The sequence below is a fragment of the Orbicella franksi genome, chromosome 1 (genome assembly GCF_964199315.1).
Source record: "Orbicella franksi chromosome 1, jaOrbFran1.1, whole genome shotgun sequence".
NCBI classification, from domain to species: domain Eukaryota; kingdom Metazoa; phylum Cnidaria; class Anthozoa; order Scleractinia; family Merulinidae; genus Orbicella; species Orbicella franksi.
In genome coordinates, this window is record NC_138145.1 from 34,502,148 (window position 1) to 34,518,702 (window position 16,555).

General features: G+C 37.8%; 1 protein-coding gene across 3 annotated transcripts in view; it reads left to right on the forward strand.

Annotated features, from left to right (window-relative positions):
• The first annotated feature begins 5,805 nt into the window (after positions 1–5,805).
• Positions 5,806–16,555, forward strand: part of LOC145460287 (protein unc-13 homolog B-like) — a 47,994-nt gene continuing 37,244 nt past the window's right edge. The window contains exons 1-8 of one of the 3 annotated variants that reach the window (XM_081445052.1): positions 5,806–5,974; positions 6,072–6,099; positions 6,437–6,556; positions 10,045–10,074; positions 10,633–10,732; positions 11,766–11,986; positions 12,421–12,549; positions 13,963–14,288. In XM_081445052.1, the coding sequence (XP_081301178.1) occupies positions 6,451–6,556; positions 10,045–10,074; positions 10,633–10,732; positions 11,766–11,986; positions 12,421–12,549; positions 13,963–14,288 (912 nt within the window). In that variant the 5' untranslated portion in view covers positions 5,806–5,974; positions 6,072–6,099; positions 6,437–6,450. Of the gene's footprint in view, positions 6,100–6,436; positions 6,557–9,444; positions 9,870–10,044; positions 10,075–10,632; positions 10,733–11,765; positions 11,987–12,420; positions 12,550–13,962; positions 14,289–16,555 lie in introns of those variants that run through there. The other 2 variants (XM_081445043.1, XM_081445060.1) reach the window with 2 other exon arrangements.

A 16,555-nucleotide genomic window follows, 5' to 3' on the forward strand; every position in this document is an offset into this window, starting at 1 on the left:
CTGGTTGATGTGTCAACCAAGAGTCTGCCCAGTGCTGTTCGCCACTGTTGGTCGACACTTGGTCAGTATGTCAGTCAACACGTAGCTGACACCTCGACCGTTATGTTGTGATCAACAGTCGCCAGCATATCGGTTGACTGTTGGTGGTATATGTGTATTGTTAACCTTTTTTTGCTGAAATGACAGCCATCTCCTAGCCTCTTGCTCTTACCCACAGGGGTCACGAAAGAAGAGTCTATCGCCTTAATGCCCATATGTTGATAGCGTGAAGATACAGCTCAAACAGCTATCATTTCAAATACATTACCTAATGCAAAAGATATGTGACAGTAGTGTTGGCCCAGTGTAGGTAAAGTATTGGCCAAGTTTTGGCTGAGTGTTGGTAAAGTATCAGCCACTTGTTGACCGAGTATTGAACAACACTATCGGCAACTGATGAAGGGGTTTTTCTGGAAACCTCTCTGAAAAATACCAAACATAAGCACTTTTTGTAACCTTTATCGAATGCAACACCATCAGTCGACATGTCGCCGAGTGTTGGTTGACATATTGGCCAATACTCAGTCGATATGTTGCCTGAAACTTGGCAGACAGTCAACTGATAGTCTTGTTCAATACTCAGCTGACAGATGCCTTAAGAACACAACGTCTGACTTTGTTCTTATGGTTATCCAAGAAAATGGAGCACAGGGCTGTATGGGTCATATGATAACTTGGAATATCCAACAAGTGACTGGTATTTTCTTGTTATAGTCACACTGGCTCTTAAGCCAAGTGTGTACATTCCTTAGTATACCATGAGAAAGTGTAATTATTTTATACAAAAAAATACAAAATAGAAAACACAGTGGCCAATAGAGTCAATGCAGTGCATGATGGGAACGTTGAGTGTAATAAAACATGGAATTTTTTTATTATTCATTTTAATAGGTCAATGTTTTTACTTCATACTGATATTTGCAGCTGTATATTTGCCATTTTAACAATAATTAGGTTATTTTTGATTCAGTTTTTAAGAATCTGTGCTTTATTACTGCTTTGCTAGTTCAATAGTTAGCACTGCTTGGATGAAAGCTACTGCAAAATCAATGTGATAGTGTCCCTTTAAACTTATGCAATGTATCTTTTGACATGTTTTTAGACTGGATATGCGCAATGGTTATTTAAGCAATAGACTACAAGTCTTTATGGTTTATAGGCTGATAAAACCACGCGGGATGTTGGAAGAACACGAGAAGAAATCATAAATCACGAGCGGCAGGCAAGTGATTTACGAATTCTTCGAGTGTTCTTTCAACTCCCAAGTGGTTTATCATGCCTCTAAACCATAAAAACTTGTTGTCTATTGCTTTTTATAATAATTCAGAACACATGTGAAATTTTCATGAGTTTACTGACACAATAAACCATAGCTGATTGACCAATCAAAGCGCACGCATTCATTTGATTATTATATAAATAATAATAATAATATTGATGATGATGATGATGATGACGACGACGACGACGATGATGATATTTATCCAGGGAGCCCACTCGCCTTGGCGGTTTTCAGTGGGGCCCTGCAAATCATAATAAAAATTAAAAACCAGAAAAGAGATAAAAAAAATTGATATTACAATATCAATAACGATTGTTAATAATATTATTGTAGCCTAGGTTTTTATATATTACAGGGCTTGTTTGTTTGATTAAAAGCTAACCAAAGTGTTAATATTTCTTGTATAACAATGTTTTTCACTGCTTATGTTTTGTGTAGTTCGAGATTAGTCAAACTCAAAACTGAAGGACAAACAATATAAATAGAAACTGAAATAACAGAAACAGAAACTGAAATAAAAATCGTAGCTAATCCTGGGTTAACTTTATTGGGTTTGGAACAAGCCAGCCAAGTATATGATATAGTATTATTGTAACGTTAAGTAATAATAAATTTAGAAAGTGCAAATTCTATATTCCTGTTTCCATTAAGATCATGGTGAAGCTAGATTGTATCAAGAGACAACACTCTTTATATATGTTGTGGATTGAAATAAAAAGCCTTCTAAAGCTGTTTGCTGTGTATGAAGGTAAATATAAAATTTTGCCTCGTGAAAATTACTCTCGGAGGATGGGAATTTGACCGACTGAAAATTCAAAGCGTCATATACCCAGGGGGGAGGGGCGGGGGGACATTGCGGATGAAGCATAGTAAAAATTGAAGCGCAAACAATGGAAAATATTCCTATTTCTTTGCAAAATTGCAGTTGTGCTTGCATTTCAGTTAAAAAGTTCAAGTTCTTCCTCACATTTGCTCTTACACAGACTGCATTTGCCTTTGCGTTGGCTTGTTAGAACTACAAGGGTCTACCAATAAAATTAAAAGAGGCTTTACAACTGAACGCATCCCACACGTGACGGACGTTACCGTTCATCAAAACAGTTTTGACCCCCAAAAAATGTTCTGCCAGTTCCTCAAGCTTGCTGGCAACAAGTAAAATTGCCGACTTCAGGGTCACAAGGAATGATCCCCTATCAGAGGTTTTTACGATACGGGACATTTAGGTGAAAATTAACGGAATACAGAATGTTCGGAGGGAAAATGAATGGGATGTGGGATATTCAGACCAGATAGATGGGATATACAGCAGGAAAACCATTGATTCTGTAATTGAAATTCACGGGATACAGGATATTTAGGCCAAAAATTAACGGGATGTGGGATACTTCGACCCCGTCCCCCCCCCCCCCCTTCAAATGAGGCCTTTAAAGGTTGAATGTTCCTCTGCTAGTGAAGTCACGAACAAAAAATTATCCATTAAGTTTATCGCAATAACAAGTGACGCTGTTTTCTTTGTACTTTTACGTGAAATAAAGTTGAATGTCTGCAGTCTAATAAAAGAGCCAGAAAATGGTGCTAAGTTTTCCTTTGTTTTAAATGATCTGCGATGAAATGTTGCCTAAGATCATTGACAACTGTTTTAAAATTGGGAAATCGACGACGTCTCCACCTTGACGGAACGTCATTGTCAAGTCAAGTGACATGACATGATAAGTTTCATCAAGTGGAGCTAAATAAAGGCTGGTTTTCACTAGAGCATAAGCACAAGCACAAGCGTAAGCATAAGCACAAGTGAAAACAGCCGCGACATAAACATAAGCATAAGCGGAAACATAAGAAGAACGAACCCACTTATTTGTCTTGTGCAGTTTTCACTAGTAACGCGCTCGACATAAGCATAAGCATAAGCACAAGAAAAACGGAACTGTTCGTAAAGAAAAACTTTTTCTTTACTAGCATTTTGTATTGTTATTATTATTATGGTAATTTTTTTTTTCTCCCGCAGACTCATCTGTTTGTTATTAACTATTAGTCTTGTTACATATTATTAGACACCAGTCTTTTTCTTTTTCTTCGCGTTTAAATTTCGATTGTAATCTAGTTAATGGTCACTTCTGAAGATGTATGTTGTACATACGAAACGTCAAGGAAATTAACTGTGACAGTAGGCTCTTTTCTACATACCTTGAATCCGTTTCACATTACGTGAAGCAGCAGTAATTTCTAACATTATTTAAGCTTATCACAAATCTATTGTAGGTCATCCGTCTTTCCTTTTTCACCTGATGTTCTGGTTTAGAATACAACGCGCTCCTACAAAACGCTTTACCGCGGACTGTAATTCCTGTTTGAGTCATGCAGGGGGCGGGGTAGAATGTTCACAGCCCTCTATTTTCTCGTAGTTTTATTTGATCGTACTCGCGGATAGAATCGCGAGAGAACTGAACGCCAGCCCAAAACGGAAGACTTGACTGGGTAGCTTCGCGCTCGCTTCGCTCGCTTTTTCCTTCGCGTGCGTAAATAAAGAGGGTGTGAACAGTCTAGGGGTGAGGAGTCTCTGGTGATGTAATCTATTTTAGCTATTGACAAGACGCTGTTGTTCAGGCGTACGTCACGCGGTGGAGTGGAGGAGTGGAGGAGTAGAGGCGCTGTGGCCTCATGGTTGGTGCGCTTGACTCCGGAGCGAGCGGTCCGGATTCAAGCCTTGGCCGGGGACATTATTGTGTTGTGTTCTTGGGCAAGGCACTTTACTCTCACAATGCCTCTCTCCACCCAGGTGTATAAATGGGTACCGGCGAATTTAGTGCTGGGGGTAACCCTGCGATGGACTAGCATCCCATCCAGGGGGAGTAGAAATACTCCAAATCGCTTCATGCTACTGAAACCGGGATAAGCTCCGGCCTGATGAGCCACGTGGCTCACCTTACATCACGCAACGGTGACGCAGATCCTGCGAAGGAGACTGGGAAAGGGTCACGAAAAGGTTGGCTTATATCCGCTTATATCTGTCAACATCGTCTTACAGCGTTGGCAACTGTGGTTATGAAGTCTGGGCTTGCTCATAGAGCACTTTGATTTATCTTCTTAATCTCTATTTCATCGGTATTTTTAGAACCTTCTATCCCCAAACGTCATCTCAGAGCCGGCTGTTTTTCTCGATCAATTCTCTGAATGAAAAAACAAGCATTTTTTGTACGATCACTTCCTTGAAACTTAGAAGTTTCTCTTTCAGTGTCACAAATTTTAACATTTTAACTTGTCTGACAATGCACATACTGTCAGTCGGACCTTCAAACTTCAATATCTATCCCTACCGACTATTTAAACTAATATTTCCAAGGGATGTCAGGGTGGCCGAGCGGTAAAAGTGGCGGGCAACGGATACAATGGAGGAACGAACAAGTGAATACTCTCAATCTGGCTTCGGGCCAGAGTGAATCCTCCCCGACAAATTCCTGCGAGATTTTTTGTTTGTTGCTGATTTTTTTATCGTTCCTATTTCTTTTCTTTTTTCAGAAATGTTCGGGATTATTAAAAACGTCTATTCCCGAACTTCATCTCAAAATCGCTGTTTTTTAAACAAAATTCTCTGAGTTATCACAGAAGGAAAAAAAAATACGTTTTTAACTCGCTCCCTGAAACTTTATTTATTTTTTTGCTATTTCTTAATATGAAAGAACTGTAAGTCCTATTTCATTGTAGCAAAGAGGTACTATAATAGTTAGTAGCGAAATACGAAGTGAGTCTTCAACCACCTAATAAACAGAGACGACCGCCCCCGACCCCCTCCCCGCTAGCTAACCATCTCTCCAGCCTACTGTAAAATTTATCTTTAGACTTTGTGATAAGTATTTATGTATATTGAGAGACTCAAGGAAAAAATTAGATCAATTGTAAATAAATGACCTATTTTTAGTTTTATCTACTTTTTTAAGGTACTCTGTTATAAAACGAACGAGGTAGATATAGCTTTTGACCTGTAAATTACGTACGAATCTTCTCTGTACTCAATAAAAGCTCTTGTTCACGGTATCTGCTGAATCACGGCGATTTCATTAGACATGATTGGCCGTGTTTTACGTCTACTTCATCTTTTGTGTGGATGCATACGTAAAAGCTCCCACACATTATCGTCAGAAACTAACTACACTTGGCACCTCTGTTACGTAAGTGTGTCGATGGGATCGGAGAATACAATTCAAGCACAAAGCTTATTGCAGAGGAAAAAAGAATAAATTGTCCTGAGATGCTAAGATTTCTAAATCTGCTCTCTACACCGTTATTGAATTTTCGATCTTGTTTTTGAATGTTTTGTGACGGAGCTATTTGTTCACCTGCTCGCTGACTCCCATTTTTGTGCGGTTGTCAGGCGACCAAGGCAACCTATGCGATAATGGGGTAATGTTTGATCAAAAATTCTGTTTCATGTACAAGAGAATATGCAAATTTGCACTCACTGTTCATTATCATTCAATATCAGTACGGGGACTCCCGAACTTATCTCCCGAAGCAGTTATTTGGAGTTAATACCTGACGGTTATGTAACTCAACAAGGTTATCCTCTGCACGGGTTATTTTCACTAATAGTCTTCTTGCGACAAGGCATATTCCATTCTGGTGGTGGTTAAATAAGAACTACGTGCTTTGCATCCGGTATTTTTTTCCTTTTGCCTTCATTTGCCTACATTACGTTACGGCTTCACCTTATTTCAAGCTATTGAAGAATTAACAAATCACATTTCACTGACAGGACAAAAGGACACTCGAATGAAACAAAGGTAAACTAGTCTAGAATATGTATAAACAAACTGAACTAAGACTGAGCTTTAGAGAGGAAAATCTTCTGTTTAAATATATTATGCACACAGGGCATACTCAGTAATACACCGAAAAGGTAATATAACAATTTTTCTCCATGTATTATTATCATGACATTGTGGTAGCTACTCCTGTATGAAAATTAATAATTTGACTCTGTGTTTTTGTAATAATCACATCATAAAATGATTTTCCCAGTAATGTTTCAGTGTTTATTTTTATTCCAGGCTAACAACTGATTTACAAATGAGTATCACAAGACAATGTATGTTTTCAAATGTTTTTCCTTATCTGCAGTTCCTTTGATATCCATGCTTGACATGGAATCTCACCACATCCCTCAAGCATGCCTAAACTACGCTTACCTTCTCTTCGGAAAGGGAGCATTTCGCGAAACGCTGCACATACGGGGGAAAGGTAAGTTAGGTGTAAGCAAAAAAAAATCGATTTTGTACAGCCAAAAATCAGATTTTTACGACACGGCACTTTCTTGTTAGGTTTCGTACTTGCCAGAATTGTCACACTTAGAAATGAAAGTAACAACTGTCCCCAAGGTTACCCTCAGATTTGTGCCCCAAAATGCAAGGGTTTGATCATTGTGGCAACCGTTTAATTTTCACTAGCCATCTTAAGTTTCCTTTTTAATTAAATATTACATGGTGCGCAGGTCACATCAATATAGTCAATATGACACACTTCCCAGGCAAAAGTACTACACTAAGTATATTCTAAAGACACTGTATGTATTGCAAACACACCGTATATAACTAACGTAACCCACTCTATGGTTCAAGGACTACACAGAGTTGATTGTGTTTGGATTTTCATTCGGTATTAATAAGCTTGTGCAGCAAATTTCTAATCATATTACTCGGGGAGAAAACGTACATAAACCTACAATGGTGCATGCGAGCATTTTCCATAGGTAAAGGACAACAATTAGCGACTAAATTTTAGTTCAGTTCAAGCTAAATTCGGATGCCTGTAGGGCGCTGGAAATCGAACTTAAAATGGATTTTTGTGCGGCAGTCAAAAATTGATCAAAACTTCGTACGGTTCTGACAAGTGAATATATTTTCTTTTGCCTCGAGGCGTCAGAAGTCTTCTCCAGTAATGTCCCTTCCGTAAGCGAATATTTTTCCACCTGGTTCACAACAGGAACTGATTCGCGTTGCAGTCAGCGATAGAGGAAAAGCTGAAACTAATTCATAGAGTTAGGTTTATACGACTGCCGTATGACCGCCAATTTGCGCTAAAAAGATCTAAGAAGCCCATTGGCCGCGAGCGGTTTGTTTTTCAATATCAGTTCCACTGTATATAAAACAATATTCTTAAGTATAAACAGACTTAGAATATTTCTAAAAAGAATTGGTTAGTTGAGAATCATCTAACTAGCTCAGTTTTGTAACAGCACTACAAATTCGATGATACAAATCGCTCGCGGACAGATCAACAATGATGTAAGAAATATTTGCATCATCGGCGTGTCTGTTTTCCGGCGAGGAGTTTAGTATAAACATACAAAATTATCATACACCGTTTTCCTGCTTTTGAACTGCGATTTCTACAAAATCTGACAATCAACCCGATTGTTGTTGTCCTCGCCCAATTTTCTCTAGGGCTGTGACCTTTTTCTCTGTTAAAAGGATCATATCTCATAATATCATCAGTAGCTCAGCAAGGTGGCGAGGAAAACCTTATAAGTTTGAAGATTGTTTTCAAAGCGTGCATAATATTAGAACTGAAATGATCAGCCGATAATCTCCACATGAATTATAAAATAATGGCACAAAACTAAATTGGCGTTTTCTCCACTGGTTTTAATTTGACTTAGTTCTCTTTATATTAGCGTTTTAAAAGCTTCAAATTTCAAAAAATTGCTCATGCAGATCTCCTTATTTTTCGCCAGGTTGCTTGCGCATCATATTAAGTCGCCACTCTTATGCATAGTCCAGTATCAGGAAATCTCTGAGAGTTCAGTAAATGATCTCTTATTTTCAACCAATGAGAGCAGCATCGTTTGATATCAAAACTTCAATCAGTCATCTAATTCAATGATCCTTAATTCAATCATTGTTAACTACTGCTCTGTATGCAAATAACGTTATTTTTATACCACGCTCGATCACCAGCCACAGTTAATTAAAGAAGATCGGACAGGTGGAAATCGAGTGTATTTTCATATCGTTTTTGCCAAAAAAATGCTTGAGCTGTTGTTTCCCTTATAATTAAGATGTGCGATGATTTAATTTCCTTTGGAAACAGAAATAAGTATTGGCGAGTGGAGCCTGACAGAGCTGGGAGGAAATTCACCTGCCCTTCTGCGACAACGCGCTGCAGACCCGCTCAGCTTGCCCAGACCTAGAGACTTAATTTCGACAACTATTTCTAAACCCTCCTTTGGGAGTGATCAAAATATTTTAAGAGGGATTTCCTCAGGAATTAGGCCTATATGAGGGATCAAATCTCTTATACTTCACCCTCTCTTTAAGTAGGCTTCATTATAAGTGCTGTGACCAACTGAAACTATATTTTGGCATTTCCAACTGGCAAGAAAAAAAAATAGCCGAAAATACAGCCCAAAACTGGCACGAAAGTTTTCTATGACGTTATTGATTGGTAACTGAAATGCTATCTGCGAAATATTTCTCAAATTACTCGACAGAAATCATTTGCATTATGTCAGGTCTGCATTGCACACTAATATGCTGGAATTACTGATATTGTTCTTGCCAAACTTCGCGACATGTTCTCCAACGATAAAAGAAAACGATGCTTTTGTTGTTGTTGTAAATTATTTCAAAGTTGTTGTCATATGTAAGGCGGCATTGAGGTAATGCTTTGCCGCTTTGGCGCTCTGGTTTAAAGTAAAAAGCTGAAATGAAAAAAAACAAAAAAAAAACAAAACAAAAAACAAAACAAAAGTAATAAAAATAAAAAATAAATAATAATAATAAAAAATAAATAATAATAATAAAAAAACGGGAATAAACAACCCGATGTACATTTGCTCGAAGCATTTGTTAAGTGACTTACTTTTTCTTGTCTTCGGTTTTTCTTATCAGGTTTGTCATTGAGTACTTGTGTAGTTCTTTCAGTTAGTAGTGGTTTTAACTAAAGTACACGTATCATAGACGTGTCTGATAATTTCAGGTCATTCCCAAGCTAAGTTTTAGATAGGCTTTGCTAGAATTTGTAAACCTATTTTATTTTTTCAAACGTGTGTGCATTTGAATAAAAGTATCGTACTTTTGTTATGAATTTTTCATTCCGGAAGTGCTTTTAATACTTATACGTCACTTTTTACGTGCTAATATTTCATAAAAGTTATTGACTCGCCCGCCTTAGAGCATTCCTAAGGAATACTGCTGCTCTGTTTGCTGCGTGCAATATCGTTAATAACCACTTTATCTTCCTTGAAAATGATATTTGCCAAGGCTAGCTAGAAGTGGAGTAGATCGTTGGGAGAGGGCAAAGAAAAACAAGACTTTGAAATACTAAAATCAAACTCACCCCTACCCTCTGAGTTTATACCCGCAGCAAATCGGGAAAGACCGCCTCCAGTGACGTCAAAGTTTACAGTAGTCGGCTGTCCATTTTATTGACTTCACTTGAGTCTATCACAAACGATGAATATTACAATCAAAAACATCAATTTACCGTTGTGGAAAGGATAACTATAGACAGAACATTAGAAAAGCTTGAGTCATGCCAATTTTGTGTGTACTCGGTAGGTGGAAGCGTTCTTGTAATTAGCCAGGCGTGTTTGATATATTTTCAGCATTCTCGCGTTCCAAGTTTACGCGGCTTGTTCAGTTATAAGTGTAAATTTAACATGTTCTAACTCTGTTTTGTCCTTATTTCCTTCATGCATCTGAACGACATTCCATGAACGAAATGAGCAGTGAAAAAAGGGAAATTAAGAGGCCATTCCGGTAAGACATTGTGCTATTAAACTGGTATTTAGCTGACTAAACTCGACACTTCAGGTATTTTACGTACGCTTTCATTTTGACTGAAAACCGGAAGGTTGCCCTGAAGTACTTTCGAACCAAGAGGAAGAAAATGCATTTCCTGATGCTGGCATTTAGTCATGTACATACTCTGGACAAATTGACAACATTAGGTCAACAAATTCATGTGAATGCGTGAAGAACTCCATGCAGGGGAGAAAAAGCTGCGATCGAAAAGATTTTAATCGAAGTTGAAATTTTAGGGAAAGTACAGAAAATGATTTGTTAGACGTTCAGAAATATAAATTTGGTTAGGCTCCTAACTTTGCTTCCCGACGAAACAAATCAGTGACTTGTTTACATGTGCTGAAAGATTAAGCTTAAGCTTATATTTGAAGTGCTAAAATCTAATCCTTGGCCAGCATTAACATTATTAAATTCCATGCGAATTTTAATTTAGAGTGATATATCACTCTTTCCTTCTTATATTTAAGACTTAATTAACTCTGACTTTTTGTATGGTTTTACCATTTCATTCAGAAAAACATAGTTCATTTGTCCGTGTGATTCTTCAAAATGTCACTCTGGAAACAGAAGTTGGAAAGGGAGTGTCTCCAACTTATGAACAAGAGTTTGTCTTGTAAGTTATTTGTAAATAAAACTTAGACTCTAATTATCCAACCCCCACATACACATGCAAAGGCTGATCTGACATGATGTCAGCAGTATGATTCTGATCAGTAACTACAGGGCTGATAACCCCTGGCAACTGTTTCAGCTGAGTATGCTTACAGTACTGCGCACTTTACTGTTGCCACCTACTAAAAAGTTTTTTATTAGTTTTTGACAACTTTTTGACATCCTCTGATGGCTTCTGTTTCAAATGGCTAATCAAACTGCAACAACTTACCACTGATTTCAAATGTTTGCAGGTCACGACTTATTAAATCCAAAGAGAGTGACTGATGAATTTGACAATTTAACATATTGGCCCTCAACAGTTCCCATGTTTTGATTAGCTGGTTCAACTAGAAGCCAGCAAAAAGTTGTTGAAAAAATGGCAGAATTTAAAGTGGCAGCGTGTGTAGCATTGTAATGGGACCTGTTATTGATAGAATTCACCCACAAAGTAACAAGATTGGTAAGGGTGCAAAGATCAGGGCAAGGGGTGACTCAAAAGTTAATGACAGCCCTGCTGAGTGAGAGCGCATTCTCATTTCTGGGTGTTGAATTGATTCAAAGTAGCTCAAACAGCAGATTAGTCAAATCATGACTTTACAAGATATTTTTCTTTGTAAATTATCAAAAATATAACTTCAGACGGGTGATCTTATGCAATCACTCAGATTTTCCACTATTTATTTTCTGTTCGGTTTGGTGTTGATCCAGGCATCTTATACTGTTCCCAGCACTAACTATTCTGACTTGTTTCGGTGATCATATTCTTGTGGCAACAATACTCAAAATTAAGTCCTTAACTTTGGCAAAACTTTAAAATGACTTTTCCTGGTTGATCATTGTCTTAATTCTCCTCACTAGTCTACCTGAAATACATTTGTATATTACACATTGTATTTTTACCACTTAAAGAAGTGACGAATTTGACTTGGACTGATAGGTTTTAATAACCGTAAAATTAAATATTATTTCATAATTTTGATAACTGCACACAGTGAGACAAACCGCTTGGACCAGACACTGTGTTTCCAACTGTGGGAGAAAGGATTCTTCAAGGACAATCTGCTGGGAAGTGCTTGGATTCCACTGATGCAGATTCATCATTCAAATGCCGAGGGGAGTGGTGCATGGGTGCAGCTGAGTAATGAGTCGTCCAAAGGTCTGGTGTCTTCAGGCCATTTATTACTTGTGGATACTCGGTTTGAACTGCCGTCAGGTATGGCAAACATACAGTGCTAAGAGGAGATGATAAGCTATTTAATCATACTGCTGCCAAGCCCCGATGATTCAATCTCTTAAGAAAACATAATGCAAGCTGACATGTATGGGGTCAGAATGAGTCTAGAAAAAGCTCAGTGGTCCTCTATATGTCAAGTTTTTATTAAACTAATTGTGTTTCAGAACATTTATTAGATGTTTTTCACAACTTTCTCACAAGATCAAGCTTGATGAATGTGTTGTGATAAAATTATACTAGATTGAATTGGGCCAAACAAGAGAGTATATTTTAGCTCTTAGATATTTTGCTGTGTTCAGTTTGCAACTACTATCTTGAACAAAGTATTTTCCCTTCTTACCTGACCATGCAGTCAATAAGCTCATTTGTTTTATAACCTATGGAAGAAACATGTTTTCTTCTTGTTTCTGAAGGACTTTCAGAAGAAGAGGCATTAGCACTCCAAAATAAACTGGATTCATTTTACACCATCATGAATCAGGAAATGGAAGTTCTGAAGGAGCAATCCCGGAAAGTACACAGAGAAAAGGATTTAAAGAACCGTAAGACAATTATTGTTTGTTTTCAGTGGTAACATGTGCATTAGCTAGACATGCTTTGATTTATTCATGTTATTATACAGTATGCCAACTTAAAGTTTCAATTTCAGATAGGATTTTGTCAAAGTTGCAGGTTTTCCCTTTACCAGTGTGTATCAAGGAGAGTTTTCATTTTGTCTAGGAAGTTAGTCCTTATACTTCCATTAAATATTTTCACTCTCATGCAATTGGTCTAAATGTGTCACATTTCTGGACATGCCGCAGCTAAAACTGGGGAATATCTGATTGATATAAATACAATAACTCCCTTTTTGGCATGAAAATGTGCTTGCTGTTGGTGAACACAGAAAATCCAGGCACAAATGAAAACCAAGGCCTCTTTGACTTGCATTAAGGCTGAAAGGAACACTTTTGCTCTTCCTGTTCGTATTTGGCTTGTTGAGTGTTAACATGAGTAAATGCCATTTAGAAAATAGCCCAAAGAAAATATGCATGTTGATTGGTTTAAAATCATGTTTTTATAACTTGTGAGGTGGTATTCTCCATGAATCAAATCATTGCAGGCTCAATTTTCATTTTGTCAACTGCTGATTTTCTATACTCCATCTGCATTTGTGACTACACATTCTATTTGTTTCAGAAAATACCGCTATGAAAGAAAGAAAAACAACTTGTTTACTTTGATTACATTATCCAAGATTGCGGACCAAGATGATGATTTTTTTTCGTGAAAGAAAGCTGTAAATCTTTCTTGGTTTTCTAAAAGTTCCAAATGGATAACAAGTGGTCAGAATGCAGGGAACTCATAAGTGTATTTAAGAATTTTATTTTTCTGGTACAGTCAAACTAAACTCGTCCAGTGGACGAGTTTTTGTATTGTTTTGGTCGTCCCTGCAATGTTTTAATTGTCATGGACAAGCGGAAAACTATAAATATGGATCCCTGCAACAGGTGATAAAGGTCTTTCTAAAGATCAGAGCGGCTTGTGTGAATATAAAGCTGTTTGATAAGAGTTTATCAATGTCAAGTCAAATCTGAGCCAGCATTAAGTCAGAATATGTGCCAAATGTCTGCCTAATACTATATGTATCATATTATGTTATTCTAACCATAACTTCAGAGCTAACCATTATTCACCATTATTTAGGCTAATTGGTATGCTGTTCAGACTCAATCAATTGCTGTTTCAACTAACCACTATGCTAATAGGCTGACTGGAGCACCATTTAGCTCAGAGTAACTCCTGTATTTATTTGCTGGTCTCTTAGCCAAGGGGATGCATAAAGCCTTTGGCCATAATCTGCCACATTCAAAACCTTTAGGAGTTGGCACATACTGCTTGCTAATCAGTGTTTTGTTTATTCTGTTCATTATTGTAAGTAAAGAATTAATCTTTTGTGCTCCTCTTGTAATCAGTTAATGATGAATTAGACAGTGCCTACACAAGTGATGCAGCCCTCTACAATCCCTACTTGGACTCAGACCCGGAAATGAATTACCAAGATTCAGATGACATTGCTGATGGGCGTTTCAGTGACAGTGAAGCTGATAGAGACAGACTAATGATCAGCTACACAGAACATTTTGATCATACTATTGCATGTACCTCCGATGACATCCGTGAAGAACTGGAAGAGGATGAAGAGGAAGATGCCATGTTGTCAACATCTGTTTTGCCTGAAAGCCAGCAAGGAGAAGAGGGTGATTATTTCTTTGAAGAATTATTGGAGTCAAGCATGGAGGTAGGGCACAATTGTTCAAAATTTACATGTCTCAGTAATAACTCCTGGTCAGTAACTACAGTCAACTCCCGATAACTCGAACTCTTACTAACTTGAACCAAAATCGATTTCCCCTGAATTTCTGTCATACATTTACTGTAATAATATTTTACCCTTGGTAACTTGAACCCTCGATAACTCGAACCTCCCGCTAACTCGAAGCAATTTTTGTTTCCCTTCAGGTCATTTCCTATCTAATTTTACCCTCGATAACTCAAACCATGTCTGTCAATACGTGACAAGTCAAAACAAACTGTGTACTGTAGTCCAAAACATTAAATTTATTTTGAAGCAGCTGTGTGAACTTTTTCCTTTCTTTTGCATTACACTAAATTTTTTTACATGGCATTAAATTTGATTAAAATACATATTGCATGAATAGAAAAACATTAAACAATGTTTTTTTCCTTATTTCTGGTCATTTGTTCTCAGCTTCCAATAACTTGAACTCCTGATAACTCAAACCTTATTTCTCTTGAAGGTTCGAGTTATCGGGAGTTGACTGTGACTTCTGTAATTAACTATAATGCAAGGTTTGTAAACTTGTCTAGAAAGAAGGTAATTCTTTGAAATAATTATTTGGATGAAGATTCATAGTGGTTCTGGTACATTTAGTCAGTTTAGTCATTGAGTGAGTTAGTTAATTAGCAAACCCTTAAGTTGTCATAGGAGCTGGTCAGATAGACCCAAAAATACAGCGGAATAAGGGCAATGAGAAATTCAGGCAGACAGACCGGCCGGCCACCTGTCTGACCAAACAACCTTCGACAGATGGACAGACAGATTGAATGACAGGCAGGCCGTGATAGACAGGCAGGTAGACAGATGGACAAGCAAGCAGACAGACAGACAGACAGACAGACAGACGAACAAACAGACAGACAGACAACATACAGACAGGTAAGCGGGCAGGTAGACAGATAGACAGAAAGACAGTAAATCAGTTAGTCAGGTGTTTTGGGGAGTCAGTGACTCAGCCAGCAGAGTGTATTTTATTATTTAAACTATTAAAATTTGAAACACCTTCATGGGTGTCATCATTCCTTTTGGTGTTAGAATTATTGCAAACATGTTGAATAAAGATAAGTTAATAAAGATGGTGAATTTTAAGCTCGGTAACGAAATGTGAAGGTGAATTAATCAACATGACACGAGCGTGAGACAAAGAAAAATTCTGAGTCCCCAACAGGAATTGAACCCATGACCTCCTGAACACCGGGCGGGCGCTCTATCCACTGAGCTACGAGAACTCATAGAGAGCAAGGTCTTAAAATTCACCATCTTTATTAACTTATCACTACTCATGATGAATTCGATAGCGTTGATCCTAGCAGTATGCAGGACACCTATCATATATGAACTCAGTTAAATGACCTTGCTCTCCATGAGTTCTCGTAGCTCAGTGGATAGAGCGCCCGCCTGGTGTTCGGGAGGTCATGGGTTCGATTCCTGTCAGGGACTCAGAATTTTTCTTTTTCTTTGTCCCACGCTCGTGTCATGTTGATTAATTCACCTTCACATGTTGAATAAAGTTGTTCTTTTGGTCTGTGTTTGGTGTGTCTTGATAAATGCATCAAGCAATGTTAAAGGTAGACTTAGAAGTCATAATAAATTAGAACATTTCACTGACAACAACTTGTGCATGATATCGAAGGGAGGGCCAAATAAATGTACAATTTTGTGCTTCAGATCTTTGATTGACACAGAGTTGTCATACAAAGTTGAGAGAGGTGTTTTCACAAAATGGTATTGTTTGAGATCTTTTGCTTCAAGGGTTGATGCTTGTGTTTTGCTGCCCACAACGTTGGACAAATCTTGGACATCTTTAAGCCAAGTGATTTTCCCTTCTTTACCTGATCCTGAATTAAGCTGGTTAGTGAGCAAGTCACTAACACTACAGTATTGGAATGTCGCTCTTTGTGAACTTTCTTGATCATCACTGCAGTTGTAAATAGTTGAAATATAAAATGTTTACCACATCCAGTTGGCATAACTGCAAAAACATCCCTTCTGAAAGGCAATCCACAGCTTTTTCCTGTCCGTGTTTTAGATCAACCAGATAATTTGCTTCAATGGGAAGGTTTCGAAAAGCCTCCAGTTTAAATGCCATACTTGGCTTCTCGGATGCCAAGCCATGTTTGTGTTTGATAAATGCCGCTGGTTTTGGCCATATTAATAGGACCTGTCATTTTTCACCAATCAGAATGAACGCATTGTATTTGGAAAAC